Source organism: Protopterus annectens, chromosome 11.part0 (assembly GCF_019279795.1).
Source record: "Protopterus annectens isolate FY-2018-M chromosome 11.part0, PAN1.0, whole genome shotgun sequence".
Taxonomy (NCBI): domain Eukaryota; kingdom Metazoa; phylum Chordata; order Ceratodontiformes; family Protopteridae; genus Protopterus; species Protopterus annectens.
This window is the reverse complement of record NC_056745.1, coordinates 1,195,817,320-1,195,839,564: the sequence shown is the minus strand read 5'-3', so window position 1 is coordinate 1,195,839,564 and position 22,245 is coordinate 1,195,817,320. Positions and strand designations below refer to the sequence as shown.

General features: G+C 36.4%; 1 protein-coding gene across 1 annotated transcript in view; it reads right to left on the bottom strand.

Annotated features, from left to right (window-relative positions):
* The window catches only part of LOC122814856 (chloride anion exchanger-like), a 526,231-nt gene that overhangs the window by 107,002 nt on the left and 396,984 nt on the right, over positions 1–22,245 (bottom strand). The window contains exon 17 of the mRNA XM_044087137.1: positions 14,904–14,958. Coding sequence (XP_043943072.1) covers positions 14,904–14,958 — 55 coding nt within the window. The remainder of the gene's footprint in view (positions 1–14,903; positions 14,959–22,245) is intronic.

Genomic DNA, 22,245 nt, shown 5'->3' with positions numbered 1-22,245 from the left:
AGGAGAAGTAGGGCAGTGGATGTATAAAATATGCCAGCATAGCTAGTTGTGTCTGTAAAAAATTATATGCCATTTGTATATCAAACTGATTGTAAAGGTGCTTGTGTTGAAAATGTATTTGTAAAGTTGCTTATGTTAAAAAATGTACCAACAGTGGGTCCTGCTGGACAGAAAAAGGAATGTGCCTGTATGTCAGACTGTATGGTAACTGTTGAAATTAATATTGTAACAGAGGATACTGGAAGAGAAGAGGTTAATCTCAGTCTAGCTAACTTTGAAAAATAGGCTGAAATTAAATTACCTGGTTTAGGCCATAAAGATTATATCTTACAGTTTTGATTGCAGCCAGTGTTGAAATGTCTGTGAAAATAAGGACTAGGAATCCTGCTATATTATCCTTAGCAGTGAACTAATTGCTACCCTTGAAGGGTGGAAGTGTTGAAATGATTTTATGGCTTCCAGATGCTATAACACATCTTAGCAAAGCTCTATCTGTGTGTATGGTAACACATATGTGCAAGATTCTGGTTCACTTTCTAGGAACCAGAAGTCAGATGACCAGATGTATGCAATGCTATTCTGTAATCCAGCACTGAGATTATCTTTTAATACTAGATGAGACAGAGGTCTCAGTGTAGTCTATTTCTGCAACCTGACATTGAAGGATCACTCACCAACTTTTAGTAAGTAACCAGGGAATAGTAATTCTTTAGATCATTCAGGAAAATATAGTGAGATTAAGCACTGTTTTTCTGTATCTGTGTGAATCTATTCATCTGTATTATTTTAATATTTCCTGTGATTGAACCTCTCTGGTGTTTATTGTAAATAGATATTTAGTATTTCCATGATATTTTATTATTTATTATTAAATATATTTAAACTTTTCATTGTGACTGGTCCTTTAGAGAAAACATTAACCTTTGAGAGTACTTATATTTATTTGGTGACACTGTGGCCACTCCTGAAAGCCTTACTGCATTGGTCAAACAATACCATTTGTATTAATATTAATTTTACTCAGTATATTGGATACCCTTGTAAGAGCTTTAGTGTAGCTGGCTTTGGAGTGTCCTGGTTGAAGTATCTGCCTTATAATCAGAGGGGAATAGTTAGTAAATTTGTGCCAGCCTTTCCCAGATGTGTGTGTGTGTGTGTGTGTGTGTGTGTGTGTGTGTGTGTGTGTGTGTGTGTGTGTGTGTGTGCGCGTGTGTGTGTGAAAATCAAATCTCAAAGAGTGTGTGTGTCAGCTTATCAGAGCAGGGACACAGAGCACTGGTTGCACAGAGAGGGTGATGGGGGACTTGGACTGGGACACTCGGCTGAAGACTCAATTTTTTAACTGTTCAGATGAAATAATCAGTCTTGAGAATTAAATTACTGGTTCAGCAACTTTCAGCTGTTTTTCCTTTCTTTACCAGCAAATGCTTAATAGACTTAATGTCTTAGATAAAAGACTTCAAATTACTAAGCAGCGAAAATTATGTAGAGATATAAATTACTTTAACCTGGGTCACATTTTTTTGTGACCAAGAGACTCTAAAACTGTACAAGCTAATTCAAATAATCGCATGAAGAAAGGTGTAATGTATGAGTTGGATACATTCAATGAAGTTAGTCAGCCTTCAACCAATGAGCAATCTATAATTGATAAATCATCCTATGGTGCAGAGGGGCAGATATCAAGTAGAACTAACTCAGTGAAGACACCTCCCACACTTCAACAAACTAATGGAGATATGCAGATACATGAAGTAAGTGAGTCAGTTATTCTGCAAGCAGAAAGTGGCCAGGAGACAAGGCAGAACTCCCTATTATCATCAGTTTCTTTATTAAAAAATACCATGTTGCCAGAATCAGCTAGTACATCTTAAGCACCACAGAATGGTGAATTTTTTTCGAAGCTAACAAAACCTCTAGTGGTTAAGTTACCAGAGAAAGTGGAGGAAAACAAATGACCGCATTCTCTAGACCGTTTACAGCAACAAATGAACTCATATGCAGTGAAAAGGAAGAACAACAGTCCATTACCTCACAGCAAACAAGGTCGCAGATAAGATGTAAGCATGTAGGTTCTGTTTTGAACCTGTCAGACTTTAACAGCGACCAGTATGAGTTTATTGAATAAAGGTCTACAGTTTATACCAAATAAAAATGACACTATTGTAGATGCATTGACTGATTTAAGAACTTTTGTTAGAAATATAAGTTTAAAATTAATTTTCAAACATACAGCTAATGAACAGATGTTCCCACATAAGAAGTCGAGTACTTTCATTCCTAATAATTGTCCAATACTAAATGCATTCATGCTTGCTTGTGAGGAAGATTTAAGGCAGCTATATAGTAAAATAGCAGGGAGGAAACAAAAAGCTTTTAATTTTAATTTAACTTATGATGAGTATAAGGCACTTATTGAACTATGTGGAAATAACATAGTAATAAAACAGGCTGATAAGGGGGGGTGCAATAGTTCTTTTCAATAAGTCAGAATATATTGAGTTAATGAACACATTTTTACTGGATGAGACAACATTTAAAGGAATTAATTTTCTTGAAGTTAAAAAGCTTACCACAGATGTGAATATGTTCATCTATGATTTACAACTACAATGAGATATTTCACTTGATCTTTTCAACTATTTTACAGTGGCATGTCCAGTTTTACCAGTAATATATGAGATTCCAAAGTTGCATAAATTTACCACAAAACCACCAATGAGACCTATTGTCTCAGGAAGAGGGTGGATGATGGAGCCCCTATCTATTTATGTACAAAATGTTCTAAGTAAATATCTAATCCTCTGTCCTAGTTACATAAAGGATACAGGAGATTTTCTGTCTAAATTGTTTGCATGGTACAAACATAACAATAAAAATGACTATATTTTGTTAACACTAGATGTAAATACACTATTTACGATTATTCCCAACAATCATGGTATTAATGCTGTTTGAGAATTTCTATGTAGTAATACAGCTATGAGTGGCAGAGAAGTAGAGAATATTTGTGGTTTGACAGAGGTTGTTCTAACTAAGAATGTTTTTCTATTTAATGGTAAGCCATTTCTGCAGGCAACTGGGATAGCCATGGGTACTCCAGTGGCTAACGCTTATGCAAACATTGTGTTAAACCAGTGGGAATGTGAATATATTAATAGTGTCTCTAACACCTTTAAACAAAATGTTTTATTTTATCAGCATTTTGTGGACGACTGCTTTATGGTTTGGAAAGGGAGTGAACAATGTTTATGTGATTTTGTGGAATACTTGAACAGTACTACGACATTTTTAAAATTTATCATGAATTTTTCTTGTGTGAAGATTTCATATCTTGATGTTGAGTTATATAAGGAATCTATTTTGTTAAAAACTTGTGTATATAGAAAGGAAGTTCAAGTGAATAAATATACACATGCTAGAAGTATGCATGCCAAACATTTTTCGTGGTATTATTAAAAGTCAGTTTTTAAGGATCGGCAGACAATACAGATGAGACAAAATGTAAAGAGCAAATGGAGGTCTTGGCCAAAGAATTTGAAAATAGGGGCTATAATAAGGATGCAATTTTGAATGTTATGAATGATATTTGAGTTAATAGAATAATGATAGCTCCCCATACTTTAGTGATATTGACCAACATCAAACTCTGGTCAATGATGTTCCTACTGCATTCAGATATGTTACTACTTACAATAATATGACTGGGCAAGTAGAAAATATATGAAAAAATTGGAAAATTTTAACATCTATGCCCGAATTGTCCACCTTGTTGGACATTAAACCGAGGTTTGCATACAAAAATATTATGAACTTGAAAAGGGATCTCTGTTATAAAGACTTTAACATTAATTTATTAGTCCCATTGGTAAATAAATTTGGTACAGCTCTCCGCTATAATTGCAGCTGTTGCATGAATATTTGTAGTAAAGTGCAATTTCAACACTCCTGCACTAAAGAAGTTTACGGCATTAAATGTCAAGCCACATGTAACACTACTGTAATAGTTTACTCAGCAACATGCATAGAATGTGAATGTTCTTATGTGGGTAAATGCTCAAGGGGGCTGAAAGAACGCATCATTGAGCATAAATCTGAAATTAGAAGATGTATAATAACCAATGCCTTAGCTAAGCATATTAATGAGAAGGGCCCATTACATGATTTTAGATTCAAGGCTTTAGAGATAGTTTTTAAGAGTCTGAGGGGAGGAGATATTCATAACAAATTGGAGATGGCAGAGTATAGGTGGATTATCAGGTTAGAAGTGAATAAGTTCCCTGGGCTTAATAATGTAGTAACAATAAAACCTATTTTGGTTGCTAAACAAAAACAATATAAATGAGTTATTTGAAATAAAAATGTTTTAAGTAAGCTGTTTTTTTAAATATTGTATGTTTTTTATTTTGTGATTTGGAATTTTGTGATTAATTATTAATTTAATAATATTGGCTGGCTGTGTCATGTGCTGTTTTACTGATCTATAAAATTAAAGTTTTAATTGTGTTTTGAGTACTGAAGAGGGGTGTTTCCTGAAAGCTTTATCTTTTGGTGAATAAATTAAGGGTTTTTACTTGGTTGTTTCTGTGTTATTGCTCTTTCAGACTACCAACATCTTGTGGATTATACTGCAATTGATTTGTGTATATAGTGTAGAGTCTTACTGGGGGCCTGGAGAGAAAGAGAAGGAAACCTAGACCCCAAACTGAGTGCGTTCATTATCTACTCTTAAGGGAAGTTGTGCTTGGTGCAGAGAGCTGCATCTGGAAATACTATGTGTATCTGTCTTTGTTCCAAGTAAAAATCACCGGTGTCAGTGGTGAAGATTAAGGATCCTTGATTATTGGCCCAGAGTAGGGACATCACACATTGAATAACTGAATTATGACAAAAGGGATAAACAAGTACTGAACATTTGTCACACTGCAGGTCAAGGTGAGTAAAACTTGAGAATGAATGAAATTTGTACTGCCAAGTATATCATATAGCAGATTTACATTTTATACAACACTGAATATGACCTAGATAGATAATCTAGTTTGGTACCAAAGTCTCCAGTAAGAATAATTAAGACAATAGTTAAGCCATTAGGAAAGCTAATATAATGATTTAATAGGGCATAAACAGTACTGAGTACAACAAAAGTGATCCTCTATTAATATTTTTAGTAACAAAACTTTAGAAATGTTATCCACATAGCTTCCTAAAACCTGATAGTGCTGCTTGTGAAACAAAATAACACCTTCTTTAGATTTGTTAATATTTGAAGTCATTAAACTGATTTGACATTTTTGAGCATCAGTGTCACCTCTGCATTATTAGATAAGTGGGCCTCATATAAAAAGCTATGGAAATAGAGAAATGGAGAATCAACTTAAATAGCAAATTGGATTTGCTAGGATGGTTAAGCACATTAATATTCAATATTCAGAGATGCAATACACATACACAGAAAAAACTACAAATGGCCAAAACATAATTGCCAACATTTTATTACAGCAGGTTCTCGTCACTTGCCAAATGAGTGATAAAAACTGAAACCTATTATATACAAAATACCTCTCTCCCTATGAAACATAAAATAAGAAAATAAAGCAGAAGGAAGGTCATAGAGTGAGGTGAGCTTGACAACGGCGCAAGAACTTTTAAGTGTGTCTGCTTAAAGGTGTAGATGGAACGACATCTTGTGATCCCCATGATTTCTTGTCTCATGCTGCTGTTCTTACAGTAGCAAGAATTTTCCCAAGGTCTGCGCTTTTGGGGAGATTGGGCTGCTGAAAAGGCTTAAGGCCATTAGCTTTACCTGTGCATCCTTAGGAGACTGAAATTTGAAGGCAATATCAATATCTTTAAATTGCAGTAATGCAGGAAATACAAATTCTGAGTGGGTCCCCAGAGAAAACAATATTTTCCTGATTGACAAAAAAGCCCTTTTCCTCATAATTACTGATGGAACATCTTGATATCTGGACACATGTCAAGTTCAACAACACTTTATTTTTCTTTGTCGCTTCTTATAGAACTGTATTTTTCCATAACAGAGATAAGAAAATCACTGTAAAAGTTCTATTTAGGACAATGTTTGATGCCATCATGGTGTAAAACATTGATATCAAAATTGGCAGCAATCTTGTTTATGTCTTTTTGAAACAATTCAACAAAAATAGAATTAACTGAATAAAGCAATGATTGTTTATTGCCTCAGTGTTTATGAAATTCTACTAGCTTCAGGTTATATCTTTTGTGACCTGAATTTAAATCCACCATCTTTTGATCAAGGGAATTTACTAATGATTCCAGAAATTTTACTTTAGCGTTCAAAACTTGCATATATCATTTATTGGTTCTTTGCCTGGTTCAGTTTACTACATTCCACTATAGATTATGTTTTTGACTCAGTAATGTACATTGGCAAGTTCTGGAAGATTATTGCAGCTTGATTTAAGTTATCAGTTTATTGAGTAAACTGTCAACTCAGAGCATTCAAATTAGAAGAGGTTAAGTCTGGATTGTTACAGCATTAGAAAAAAATGTTATAAATAATTATAACAGCTGGATTAGAGCAAAGGTTTAATAGAGGAAACAGGATTAAAGCTGCACCTTATGAACTGCAGATGGCACCACTTTAGTATTACTGCCCACATTTTCTGGATTCTTATTTGGTGAAGAAGCAGAACCCAAAACTTTAGAACACAGCTAGGTGTTGCTTTTCATCAATAACCAATGAATAATTTGACCCAGTGGCTGTTTCTATTACGTTATACTGGGTGAAAAATAAATGAGTCCCACTTTTCAAAAAATTAAATTTTGAAAAGTGTAATTCAAAAACTATTGAAAAACACAGAGAATTTTTTTGCAGGGCAATCAAGTTCCTCCATACCACCCTTGTAAGGGGCTTCACCTCCCTAAATTATATATACCAACCCAATGGTTGCACTATAGTGGATAAAACGAAAAAGTTCACTGAAAGTGCACGGCAGACTTGCACAGTGCAGTACATTCTGGTTAAATGAACTGCAGCATTCATTTCTGGCATCAAAGTGTAAAAAAGCCAAATGACACACCTGTTGAACTATCTGCTACACTGAATGAAATAAATGTTGAATGGGAACAGTACTTATACTTTACTACAAAGATGGTTACTACCATAAGTGGGTGGCAGCTAATGAACCAGCTGCCAGTTCTTCTTGATGTTTCTTAATGCTTTTATGGCTAAAAACTCCTCATGATGTGAATTTAGTACCATATTGTTTTTTAGGCTAGTAGATAGTTGGCTGTGCTATGCATTCTAGAGCCACCATGGACCTCACTGCATAGTTTTACCAGCTTATGCAGGGCGTAATTTTAAGTTTAGCATTTTTGTGGTATACTGACAGCCTCAGTTGTATTTTCTGACTCTCCCCCACCATAAAACACTCAGTGAAGTTATCACTACGTAGTGGAATATGAGCAGTACATATCCCCTACCTATGGCTCCCACATTGCTTAATGTGACCATAAATGGTTATTGATCATGACTCCATCTTCCATATGAAAAAAATGAATACTCACTGTGCAGAGGAACTCTCTCTTTCAGTCTTTCCCTTCTTTTAATGCCCCTGGTGGTACACCGAATTGCTTTGGTATACCAGAACTAAACTAGCCAGCTGTATATGTTTATAACACATGATTATGTTTTACATATAATATTTATTTATTATTTATTGGTATTAAATTGTGTGGTTTGTTTTTACACAGTGATTAGCACTAATTATAAATGACTTCAATAAACTTGACTTATTTATTTTATATGTGTGTGTGTGTGTGTGTGTGTGTGTGTGTGTGTATATATATATATATATATATATGTAGATGTATATGACCTGTAGATCATAGTCTCACTGGTAAAAGAATTTTCTCCGGTAATGTGTTAATCTACAGGTAATGCCCTCTGAAAAACAAGTCCACTGCTTTATGGCAGCATATTAAGCAGCCGTTGAGCGCAGACAAAAACTTACGGTCACCATTACTTTACACTAAGCAGCTCTTCTGCTGTTTAGCGAGTGTAAAATAAGAAAAAAATAAAATAAAACGTGTGTGTGTGTGTGTGTGTGTGTGTGTGTGTGTGTGTGTGTGTGTGTGTGTGTGTGTGTGTGTGTGTGCATGTGTATGAGAGTAAGAGAGTGAGACAGAGATCGAGTGAACAAAATAGAAAAAAGTGTGTGTGTCTGTGTGTGTGTGTGTGTGTGTGTGTGTGTGTGTGTGTGTGTGTGTGTGTGAAAGAGAAAGAGTGAAAGTCCAAGGAAGTCATTGTTCCACTGTATTCGGCATTCATCAGACCTATCATTCCTATCACTGAGTACAATGTCCCCTTTGGTATATACCTAGCCAGGCATATCCAACAATTGGAAAGTCCACAGAGGTTCCTCACTAAAAGAATACAGGGAATAAGTAAAATGTCCTATGTAACACACTGAAAACATGAGCCACAAAGAATCATAGAAAATGATGAAGTTTATATTACATGGGATCACCCATTACCAACAGTTCAAAAGATAGATGCTAGAAAACCGGATATAGTGGTCCAAGAAAAGAAGACAAAAGTAGCATTGATCATTGAAATCACCACACCCAGTGACTACAGTGCCTTGCATACAGACACAAAGTCATAAAATACCTGGATATGCAGACAGAAATGAGAGCCATGTGGAAGAAAGATACCCAGACAGTTCCAATAGTAGTAGGAGCAACGAGTCTTATAAAAAAGAATTTATAACCGTATTTAGATATGTTACCAATTCCTGTAACCCCATATGAATTGCAGAAGGAATCATTACTGGGCACACTGTGGGTGCTGCGAAGAGCACTTTTGGCTGACATCAAAGAGTGAAACAATACTAATTTCATGAACTTTACTCGTACTTTGACTAAGGAATGAGGTCCATTCCTGTCATGGTATTAGAACCCCAAAAGACTTAGAGAAATTAAAAAAAGTTCCTCACTAAAAGAATACAGGGCTTAAGTAAAATGTCCTATGTAGACCGCCTCAAGTCCCTATCCTTGTATTCTGTCTCTTATAGGCTTTTGAGGGGAAATCTATGACTGGCATACAGGACATTGTCAGACCCCACTCTAATCGACCTTCTGCATATCCACAAAACAAACAGCACCAGAATTACCCATTCTAAAGACTTAAACCTTGCCTGTGATATAAGTAGGACCTGTTGGAGAGATAGGTATGTATCGGAGAGACTACCCCGTCTATGGAACAGCCTCCCCATCCATGTGAAGCGGAGTTCCTCCCTAACCCAATTCAAGTGTAACTTGGACAATTGGATGGGAAACAGGAAATTCATCCCTGGTTTGGCACCTATGTCTCTAATGGACACAGGTAACCTGAATGGCTCATCTCCCAGACCCATGCTTACACTTATCAAGGGTATCAGAACTTGTCAGAGATTGAGGATGCATGGCTAGCGTTAAAAAGGCCCTTGTGTTCATTAGCCTAGTAAACACCTATGAACCTATGAAAAGTGAGAGTAATCGCAGAATCCCCTGGTAGCAGCAGCAGTTAAGAGATCTGCATACCTCTCAACCTCTTAGACATACCTCTCAATCGCTTAGCACAAGAAATCTGGACAAAGCCTGACAGAATGGGGGACAAATGCACAGAAATAGGGGCACACTTTAAATATTGCTCTTATACATTTAGAAAGTTGCTAGAATAACAGGATTTGTATTAGCATTCATTTTCTGAAGGATATGAAGTCTGAAACTCAAATGCATGTCATTATTTAGTGACTTTAATCTTTAGATCATCCCAGTGATTTATCAAAAAAGCACATTTTTATGAGGAACACACCAAAAATATGAGGCAAAAATCTAGACATTCTGCACAAATCTGTACAGTTGAGAGGTATGGGATCAAGGTATCTGGATAAGCCTAAAATAAACAGGGGAAAAAGGCTCAAAATAAGAAAAATTTAAATGATTTGTGTTATCATGCATTTTCTGAAGCAGAGGGTTGTGTATATGTGTGAGAAAGAGTGAGTGAGATTGGTCACTGGCAGCAGTAATGAGTTTTGCATACCTCTGGACCTTTCAGTTGAAGAAAGCTTGATAATGCCTAAATTAAAGGGGGAACAAAGGCTCAAAAATTGGAACAAATTTCAATTATTATGCTTATAAAATTACAAACCTGCTTAAATAAAAGGATTTGTGTTAGCATGAATTTTCTGAAGGAAATAAAAATCTGAAACTCAAATGTCTGTTATTATTTAATAACTTTTATCTCCAATGACTGGCAACAAACCAAATGTTTTAGGCGTAAGGGACTAAAATAAGGTAATTACCCGAATATTTTTTTAAAGTGTTAAAAAATATTTTGGATGTAAAATGCTTTCTCCAACACCATTAACATGTACTATAGCAAGTTTGAAACCTTAGGTAGAGAACTATTCTGCATCGAAAATATATATAAAAATAATATAGTAATAAAAAAAATAAATAAGGTAAAACACAGCAATTTTACAGACAGCCCATTTTCTAAGCACAATAATGCCCTCCAGGGTGTGTATTATTGTGGAAATAATGCCCTTCCAGGGGTGTAGAGGCCAGACGCCTGTGGCGTGGGGCCTCAGAACACCTCTGTATGGGGGTTATTTCCACAATAACACATATCCTGTTGGGCATTATTGCTTGCATACTTGTTTCAAGTTTGCTTGTTAACCAGGTAGATGTGATGATTTACAGCCATAACCTGGGCCATAAGCAGTGAACATTGCAAACGGTAATCAAATGACATAACATATTTCCAAAGATAAAGAAGATTATATTTTAAGTTCCTCATGAATAGAGTAACATTTTTAAACAAATAACAACAGTGTTTGAAATAAATTACAAAAACACACAATACATAAAAATATTATATATTACATGTTTGATAAGTATTATTCATGCTACGTTATGATGAATTAAAAATAAAATGGTGTGTAAAATAAATTTCAAAAACATAAACATACATAATATTCCTGCAATAAAAGTTTGTTTGGGTATTCTTTATAGTGTAGCCTGTGCTATTAAGTAACAAGTGATTTTCAAGTGCTTTATCGTGCAGGCTGTGCCAAAGCCAAACACTTGGCTATCTGTTGTCTCTAGAGTAGCTGCATTTATAAGAAGAGGTTAAACAATCAGTTTTGTATGTAATAAGGTAAAGCACTCATCATTTTGAACTTCCAAGGAGAGATGATTCTAGGTAGCAGATACAGCCTTAGAAAAGCTCTTTTACCAATGGTAAGGCAAAGGAAGACTTAATAAGTTTATAAAACCTTATTCCCCGGGATATAAATGATTATTATTATTATTATTATTATTATTATTATTATTATTATTATTATTATTATTATTATTATTATCTAAAGACTGAGAACAATAATCAAAGTATAGACTTGACCTATGAGTTATTAATCAATGCACTGCATCATGCAGTCCCTTTCCATAACTTTAGGTTTTGATGATGAACATAATTAGTGTGCAAATTAACATAATCAGGGAGCATCTAAGGCTAACTGCATATTTTAGCTTCATGGAAGTGGGACCAACTACTGATGGAGTATGTGGAAGGATAACTGGATTTTCCCTCCTTCTCACTTCATCATGAAAAAACTGTACTGGAAGCACCAAATGTGGAGAGCTGCTGTGTGGCTTTATCCACCATGCTAGGCTCTCTGCCATATGTTTACATTATACAATCTGCACTGTGCTAGGTACCCTAGCATATATGTACAGCATACATCCAGCACTGTGCTAGATTCTCTGCCACATGTTTGCAGTATACATCCACCACTGTTTTAGACTCTCTGCCATATGTTTACAGTATACATCCAGCACTGTGCTAGACTCTCTGCCATATGTTTACAGTATACATCCAGCACTGTGCTAGATTCTCTGCCACATGTTTGCAGTATACATCCACCACTGTTTTAGACTCTCTGCCAGATGTTTACAGTATACATCCAGCACTGTGCTAGACTCTCTGCCATATGTTTACAGTATACATCCAGCACTGTGCTAGATTCTCTGCCACATGTTTGCAGTATACATCCACCACTGTTTTAGACTCTCTGCCATATGTTTACAGTATACATCCAGCACTGTGCTAGACTCTCTGCCATAAGTTTGCAGTATACATCCAGCACTGTGCTAGATTCTCTGCCATATGTTTACAGTATACATCCAGCACTGTGCTAGATTCTCTGCCACATGTTTACAGTATACATCCAGCACTGTGCTAGACTCTCTGCCATATATTTACAGTATACATCCAGCACTGTGCTAGATTCCCTGCTATATGTTTGCAGCTTACAGCCAACACTGTACTAGGCTGTCTGCCACATGTTTACAGCATATAGCCAGCATTGTGCTAGGCTATCTCTCTTTTGTCTACAGTATACAGCCACCACTGTGGTAGACTACTTGCCATATGTTTATGTTATGCGGCCTGCCATATGTTTACAGCACACAGCTAGCACTGTGCTAGACTCCCTCTCATATATTGATAGGATACTGATAGCACTGCACTAGGCTATCTTTCACCTGTTTACAGAGTGCAGCTAGTATTGTGATAGCTTATCTCTCTTTTGTTTATAGCATGCAACACAACTGTGCTAGGCTCCATGACATATATTTACATTATACAACTCGCAGTGTGCCAGACACCATGCCATATGTTTGTAACATGCAGCCAATGATGTAATAGGGTCTTTGCCTTATGTTTACAACACACAGCCAGAACTGTTCTTGGTTAACTGACATATATTTATAGCATGCAGCAAGCACTGTGCTAGTTTTCCTGACATATCTTTACAATGCCAGCCTCCCTCCTATATATTTATAGGAAGCAGCCAGCACTGCCCTAGGCTCTTTTCCATATGTTTACAACGTGATTCAGTCCGTCCAATGCTATATTACTCCTTCTATTTATGAATCATATTTTAAGTACAACATAGTACAACATGGTAGTACTGCGGTGGTGGTGCTGCGGTAGCGTTGTGGCCTCACTGTTAGACGTTGCCTGTTCGATTCTCAGTTAGACCGTCTTCTGTGTGGCGACATGCGTGAATGGGCGTTCCTTCGCTGAAGGTTGTGCATTAGGCCCGGCAAGCCAGTACGTAAAAATCTACTGCCAATCATTAGCGGACCGGAGTTCCGCTGTGGTGACCCCTAACCGGGAAAAGCCGAAAGACACAAACAATTTTAAGTACAACATGGTAGAATGCCCCACTGTGCTACAAAACAGTATTATGATGGGACATTTGTGAATTGCAATGCCTCATCACTAGTATTACTACACAGACAAACCAGCATGAGATAATTACAGTGACCTGAGCTGAAAAATAATTAAGAAGCTTGCCAAATCAATGCATACAATTACACAGTGATTTTATTATATTGTTAACCACTGTCAGCTTTTTTCTATCCTGTTGTTTTACATAGTATAAAATAATTACACCAAATCTTACTAGACAGGAAGGGCTATATTTGTATTCTTTGTAACAAATGTTAAATTACACCATATATGTCTTAGTGCTCCTGTTAATTATAGAGATATTTAAAATATGCAATGCTATTTTACTATTAATTGTTTATGGTGATCTATGTCATATTCTTTTGAGTCATGTTTTGTATACAACTGGTGTAAGTCATGGCTGAAAAGGGTACTTGGGCCATTTCACTTACCTATCTAACAAATACTTATATAAATAAACACCATTCCATAAAGAAGGTTAATTGAAGAGATAAGGCAATACTACATGTCTAACAGTGCTTAAAAATATTGTATAAGAGGGTCACTAACCAGTCTGCAGTAAGGAACTGGGTGAGGGGTCTGGCCAGATGAATATAATGTGAAAACAAGAACAATCCACTTGAAAGAGTTTCACCATATTTCTGGTGTACTGTGAGGTGTATGCTCTGTCACTTGCACAGACAAAACTGTTTTTTATATGTGGATGAAGCTCAGAACATTTTTCAGAGCCTAAAAGCAGTAAAGTGTAACAAATTCAAGAGCTAACACAGAAAATGCCAATTTATTTATTTTGTATGTGCAGCAGAGTAAAGTAACCTAAAATTGATTTTTACCTTAATAGGGTCAGAGAATCCATATTTCTTTAGTCAGACTTTTCTTGCTAATCTTATATATAAAGTTATTTGAAATATCACCTAGGTGAAATAATAAACAATTGCTTTTTGCATTTCTCTTTGTTTTTCTCTCTCTGTTTGCTGGATATGTCAGATAGACAGAGGCCAACAAAAATCCTTCAGCAGTAAAGAAGCATGAATATGTCAGTCATGCAGTACCGATTCAAACTTAGGATTGCTGCTTGCCATCCGTGGTCTCAGAGGCCTTACTTTTTAGGTCCTTTATGAATGATGCTTACAGTATGTTTGATAACTTGTATTATTCATATCCACACTTTTCAGATGTCGAGAATTAACTGATCAGTAATGCCAAAAATTTAAATTTCCCATTTCTTACTGTTCAGAAAATACATGCAGATGCAAGACCTGTTGTTCTATTAACTTTCTAAGTGAATTAGAGTAATGTTTAAAAACTGACCCTGCTTTTGTCTCTTTGTTTCACCATTATTTTTAGCTTTGTCCAGAATCATTGACCAAAGAAGTTGAGAGGTATGTACATAGCAGATGACATATCTTGTCAAGAAGTTACTGATGCTACCATGACTTTATTTTCATGTTCACATTCATATCCTTTGGGCATCTGATTAAGTAATAACACTACAAACTCCAGAAACATTGCAAGTTTTCCCTATTTATTTATTTAGAACTATATTATTTTAAATTCTGATCTGTGGGTACATATGTAAAACAAATATATGGTTGTTTTAATAATAAAGTGTACTTACTGTCACAGCCAACTATATAAATATCCACATCCACCCTAATGAATTCTTTGAAAGTCTGAAAAAAAAGGGAAAATATATTACTGGATATCATTGATACTGGCTGTTTGCACATATAAGTTGAGTTAAAGGCAAGTCAAAATGATGGGACAATTCAGAAACAAGCAGCATGCAATGTAAATGTAAAAATAACACTGTGAATATTATTGCACAAGGAAAAGGGTAATTCAGAGGCACACATAGCATGGCCATGCTACTGGAGAACTAGCGTCATATGCATGGTATGCAAATGACTGCATGATGGCATGCAAATTAGTGTCAGCATGCTAAAGAGCATTATCATGTAAGCAAGTGATGAAATCAAATATGGCAGAGTAATTCAGAATGAATAAAATTAGCACGAGTCTTGTTGATCATCTGTTCTGAATGTGAGTTCTTTTGGTGGACAGGTACTTCACTCATGCTGTGATGCTAAGAGTGACATCAATATTAGCAAAGCAGTTTGTGTTACTATCAGACTTTTAAGCCAGTATCTGCAATGTTGCATATCATTACTCTGCATCAAAGCTGACTTCAACAGGGGCTGATATACCATCATCACCTCCACAACTAGGACATTGGTGGCCTATTGTTTGTGGACAGAGACAGTACACAGAAGACAATAGACATGTGCTGTCCTCACATGGAATCAAGAAGGATGCATGGAATGCCTATCCCATTGGACAGAAAAACTTGTGTAGCCTTAACCAGTCTTGCTATGGTGACCTTTCTGCATTTGTCAGGGGGCATATTAGAGGTTTTGCAGGTATCAGCCTCACACATCCTGCACCAGTTCCTTGATGTGATGCTGCAATATTCTCAGGAGGATATTTCCATGGACAGCAGATGAGAGAAGCATCATTGTGTGGGCATTCTACAACACTGAGGTCCTCTGAGCCATTTTATCCACCCACATTGCCATAGAGGCCTTACCTGCTCCACATTGCATTCTATCAATTGGAAAAATTTTCATTATATCAACTATCACAGAGTGGTCTGGAGATAACATCCTAAGTTACCCAGAGCCAGGGGGTATGCCTATTTACTACCAAGGTGACCCAGCAACTGGACACCTACACTGATAGCGTAGAATGTCTCCTAGTGCAGCTTTTAGAGTTGCTTGGCTGCCTAGCCCCATCCAACTGCCCATCAGAGGAAGCACTTGCCCATGTTGTCAGCCTTGGAGGTGGCTGACATCTGGATAGGTTTCCATTTGGGTCAGTTAGGCAGGCCTTTTGTACTCCACTCTATCCTCATTATGGTCCTCCTCTTCCTTATGTGCCACTCTATATACTCTGTTTGCAGTCCAATCTTTCCCATCTCCATTTGGCTTCTCTCTGTCTTTTCTACATCTTAGTGATTTTATTGAGTATCTTAATAGTACTACTAAATTTTTACGATTTACATATAGCTATGATGCCATGAAAATCAACTATTTAGATGTGGAAATTTATAAGGATTTGGTAAATAGAAGGTACAACAAGCAATATTTATAGAAAACCCACATACTGTAATAGCCTTTTGCATTACTCTAGCTCCCACCCAAAGCACCAGATAGTTGAGATTGTTAAAGGGTAATTCTTTAGAATAGCCAGGATGGTTTCAGAAGAGGTAGATTTCAGTATGCAATGTGATGTTTTGTTTGCTATGTTTAGTTCAAGAGAGTACTCCACCCATCTTTTATGAGAATTAAGGATTAGGTTAAACAGAAGAGACAACAGGGATTGTTCCCCCCATTATTGAGGTTGGATAAGGCCAAGCAAAAAGCCTTGGAAACGAACGGTTCTTCCAACAGAAATTATGTTCACTCCTTTGTTACACGATTTAATCTTGATCACCATTTTATTTCAAACATATTATGTAAAAACTGAAGAAATTTTACTTATTTTGAGGGAGTTATTGAACTGCTTGGTGAAAAAACTCAAATTGTCTACAGGTGGAGGAAAACATTTAGAAATTTATTTGAAGGGATGTCCTACTTGAGGGGGAAGAGCAAGTATATGAATAAAGTAGGCACCTACAAATGTGGATTTTGCAGACAATGTAAATTCATTAGCAACCTTGACAGCATCAGAATTGACAAAAGGGTTATTATGGATATTATACTTATAACTCTATGGGTGTGGTTTATGCAGCAGTTTGTGATTACTGTGCAAGCTTCTACATTGGCAAAATACAACGGAAATGAAAAAATAGAATATATGAGCATGTGCTCGATATCAAGAACAAGAACAACAAAAATGCTTTATTTAAACATATAGTAAGGTTTCCAACACAAATTTTTCATTTTTTGTATTAGAAGGAGTTCTCAGGGACCCTAGGGGTAGACCGTGGGCTGATTTATTGGAGCTCAAAAAACTAAATAGGCAAATAAAGCTCAATGCACATGTACCCCCGGGCCTTAATGATCATACCTCCATCGCTAGTGTGTTAAAAATATGTTTGTATGTAGTTTAAACATTTTTTCTAACAAACAAATTCTATAGGGTTATGGCATCTTGTAACACATTGTGACTGGTTTATGTTTCTTTTCTTTTGCTTCATATGAAAACAACAAAAAAGTTTGTATATCTTGTATTAGTGTTGTTTTAAAAGGAAGTGTAATAGCTGATAATTGAATGTGAACTCAGTTTTTATTGGTTGATATGTTTTTTGTAATCACATGATTTTACTGGGGGATATTTAAATGTTCATTTACATGAATGTTTTGTTATTTTGAAGAAGTCTCTGGTTATAAATGGACAAAAGCTCTCAATAAACGTATTTTAGTTCGTGTGATGGGTGTTTTTCACTGGAGTGAGTTTATTGTTTTATTCGTTTTATCAGTGTGTATCTAGGTTACTCAGTTGTTGTTTGTGACTTGACTCTGTCTTGCCTATATCTCTCCACTCTTGCTCTCACCACCCCGCCATGTCCTTACCTTCCAATAGACTTTGTCTACATTGTTTTTTTATCTTTCCATGCTTCCTTCTCTATATCCTACCTCCTCTACACTCACGCTTCTTTCTACCATCCCGTCTACCTTTCTTCATAAAAAATGAAAATGGGGCAGATCATCCTCAAAAATGTGTTCTTCTTCCCCACCCCTCATGCCCTTGTGTTGCCTTTGTGTGGATTCCTCTGTACTTTTACTATGCAGCCCTTACTGTCAGTGTGCTGGCACTATGCCTACAATCATGTCTCAACTGCCCAAAAGGTTTCAAGAATATCTAGATTTTCCCTCATATTTTTGTCGTTTTCCTCATAAAAGTTGCAGTTTTATTGCAACCGATTGAGTGTGTAGTTACTAAATAATAACAGTTGAGTTTCGGACATCATACGTATTTTAACAACCTAAGGTTGTAAGAGCACTTTTTAAAATCTGTCCATGATTTTGGCCTTTACTTTTTGGCATTTTTCCAGAATACTTGAGCAAAGAAATTGAGAGGTATGCCTACCATCATCCATATCCACTAATCCATCTGTATTATTTAATAATACATTTCCATTACACAAACACCTTCTACTCCATCGAAAAATGGCTTAACGAAAACCAGCTAATTCTAAACCCTTAAGAAAACTAAACTCTTACTCTTCCTACCTAACTCACTCTCACACCACAAATCCTCCTTCTATACCCACTCATTAGACAACACCATCATCAAAGCTGACCCTCATACTAAACTCCTTGGCACCATTAGCGATGATCAGCTTAAATATGACCATCACATTCATCCGTGTATCAAAAAGACACACCAAAAACTAGGGTTATTGTACCACAATGAAAATATCTTACTCCTGAGGGCAAATTATCTCTAGCTAGAGTATTCCTACTACCAGGCCTTCTCTGTGCTTCACCCATCATCTCTAACCTACAATCCTCACTAATCTCACAACTTGAACAAACGTACAATAAAATTGCTAGATTTGCAACTAATCAACCCTATAAAACCCACCATTGTATAACTTTAAAACAATTACAGTGGCCAGAACTCCCCCATCAGCTTCTCATATCACAACTTCAAATCACCCTCTCCATCCTATACAAATCTACTGCCTGTCCCTCCCTCTCTTCTCTTGTATCTTTCTACACCCCCACCAGACCACTCAGAAGCTCTGACCAACAACTCCTTGTCATACATAAACCAAACAGAAATATATATAAACTTCTCTATAACCATACTGTGTTCCTAGCCTGGAACAAACTCCCTCATCATATCAGAACCACCCCAAACACTACTCAATTCAAAAAACAATTAAAACAATTCCTCTTAAGCTCATGGAACTGCCCTTGCCATGAACCTACTTAAACCCTCTCACCCCTTCCAACCCTACCTCACCGGAGTGACCTTAGGTCAAATGGTGCCCTAGGCAAAAGGGCTCCATGGCACCCCCCCACCACACCACCCAGTGCCCCCATTCTAGTCTACCTACACCAAATAAATACTGGAAAAGTGCCCCTACTAGAGTGGTGCCCTAGACGGCCACCTAGTTTGCCTATGCCTAAGGCCAGCTATGCTACCTCACATCTCTGCCCAAGCACCTCACTCCCTTAACACATCCCCACCATCATTCTTTTCTTTTCCCCTTATCTCCCTTTATAAGTATCTTTTCTCATACTAATTCATGAGACATCCCATTATCCACTTCTACTGTTTGTTGGTTTCTCCAGTAATTTCTCCATATACTACTCCTGCACAGTATTCTATCTCCACCTTGCAGTTATTTCCTATTTTACATCAGGCAATAACCCATCTCAGTTTCCACTACTCTCATTAACATAATTTCTTGCTCTACCTATAGTACTCTTGTTTACTATTCATATTTAATCTTAATACTCTTGTACTATACCCTTGTTTGCTATCACATTTCCTTCTTTTTCACTGAAACTCTTAACTTGGACTTCAACTCTCTCCACCCTGTACCTTTACTGACCTAGAATGTAAATATCTATCGCAAACTATCTAAGATGTCACTTTTCTGCACAAGTATAAGATTTGTTCTTTGTTTTTGTTTTTCACTAAAAAGTTTAGTTTCTCAATTGTATTGTACTACTGTAATTTCCTTATTGCATCATTTTCACTCTGTACTATTATGTAAAGCTCTGAATGTATATTATTATTACTCTGTATGTTTAAGGACATTATTTTATCACTGGAGCTTTTCTCCTAGGGTCTCCACCTAAAATGCACCACTGGCTCAGCTGGACTGACCCGGTTTAGAAATGTCAAATAAAATAAAATAAATAAATAATACACTGCTGAAATTTTATAGATCTCGCTGATGTTGCAAAATGTAAAAATATCTCACATTCTAAAACTTGTGCCTGCGTCATTTATGCACAGATTCAAGGTCTGTGCTATGAACAGGGAAGAAAATATGATTGCAAGACCTTGTCAGAAGAGGCAAATTTGCTAATCTGCACGGTAATGCAGTTTTTCTGATATATAAAAGCAGGAATCACAATCCATTAAGTTTTTTGGAGGAAATGAATAAGAAAAAGATGTCCATTAAAGTATTGTATTTGGTTTGTCCTCTTTATTCCAAATGTATTGCTGTCAAAACATTCAGCAGTGAGGTTAGTTTTTTTTTTTTTTCATTTCCAGGAAAAAAAAATATCTTTATCAAAGGACGTGACTTGATGTCTAATTCCTTTTTCAGGAATTTCATTTTACATTTATTTGGCACTGCAACTTTAAACTACTTGTGAGCTATTTTCTGTGGTCCTGGATTTGTTTTATTTGTTACTGTTAATACCTCTCAACCTGTTAATGCAAAAAATCTGACAAAGCTTGACAAAATGGAGGTACAAATAGGGACATCTTTAAAATATTGTTTTTATAAACTTAGAAAGTTGCTAGAGTAACAGGATTTGTTTTAATATACATTTTCTGAAGGATGTGAAGTCTGAAACTCAAATGTATGTCATTATTTAGTGACTTCAATCCTGAGATCATTCCAGTGATTTGCCAGGAAAAAAGAAGAACAGGCCAAAAATATGAGCCAAAAATTTGGACATTCTGCAAAAATCTGTACAGTTGAGAGGTGTTTCAAAGTCCTCCATTCATCTCTCCATTCAACCATCTATCTCCAGTAACAGTCTTTGGCTTACCCTGGAGAATGCTTAAGCACTTCCAGGCCAACTGAGAGAAATAACCTTTCCAGCATGTCCTGGGTCTACCCCTGCGGCCTCCTTCACTGGGAAGTGCCTAGTGCTCCCATGGGAGACACCTGGAACATCCTCAGTAAGTGCTTAGAGTACCTCACTTGGCTCCTGTCAGTCACGAGAAGTACCCTACATGTTTTCAATTTATTCATTCTTTCATTCATTCTGATACCTAGTATATCATATTTAGGCTAACAGGGAGTTAGGGCCTATCCCAGCACTCACCAGTGATAAGGCAGAGAACCAGTCCAGGATGGCAGAGCTGGATCATGGTCAAATGGGGCCCTAGGCAGGGTAATGTATCAGACCCCCCCCCCCAAGCAACACATACCCAGCCATTCCAGTGTCCCATTACTTTGCTATTTCTCCTCAGTTACCATAAACACTTTTCAAACCTGTCAGTGTGCATACTATCTTCTGCTTTACTTCTGCAATGATTAGAGAAATTCAAAACCTTTATTTCACATTTTATAGCACAAACACTGGTAGCCATTTGCTAAACAAAACAACACGTTCTCACAATGAAAACAGACATAGCATTAACACTAAACATCTCTGTCCTTGAAACTCACATTCATTGAAACAGTGTTGAAACCCACACTTAAAGAAAAAGTAGCAGATAAAGTTTATCTTTGGACTGTCTTCAAACCATAGGCCCCTTGCACACATTTTTTAGTTCCATACATACATGCATGTGTTCTTTGATGCATCATCCTAATTGTATTAAATTACATTCCTTGTATAATACAGTACCACATGTTGGAGTGTGTTTTAAATTTGTAGGTTTAAACATTTTTCCAGTAAGCAATGAACCAAAACATGTGAACCAATAATGACAAAACTACCCATTACATAACATTTCTACCACAAAAGGCCAATCAAACTTCTGTCATTGCAATCCACCAATATCAGTCAATATACAGTCTCTACAGAAGTAAAAGTCTTCTGAATAATTCCACATTAAAGAGATCTGTAACTAACAAAGAGGGTGCTGCTGGCAAACAACTTTACATTTCAGTGTTTCATGTACAAATTCAGTGCTTCCATTGAAGAATAAATTACCCATGTTACTTTAAAAAAATGTTAAGCTAGTAATATTGCAATAGGAAATGGCTATAAAATCTGCAACAGTTTTATAATTACTACACATCTCATCCAAAG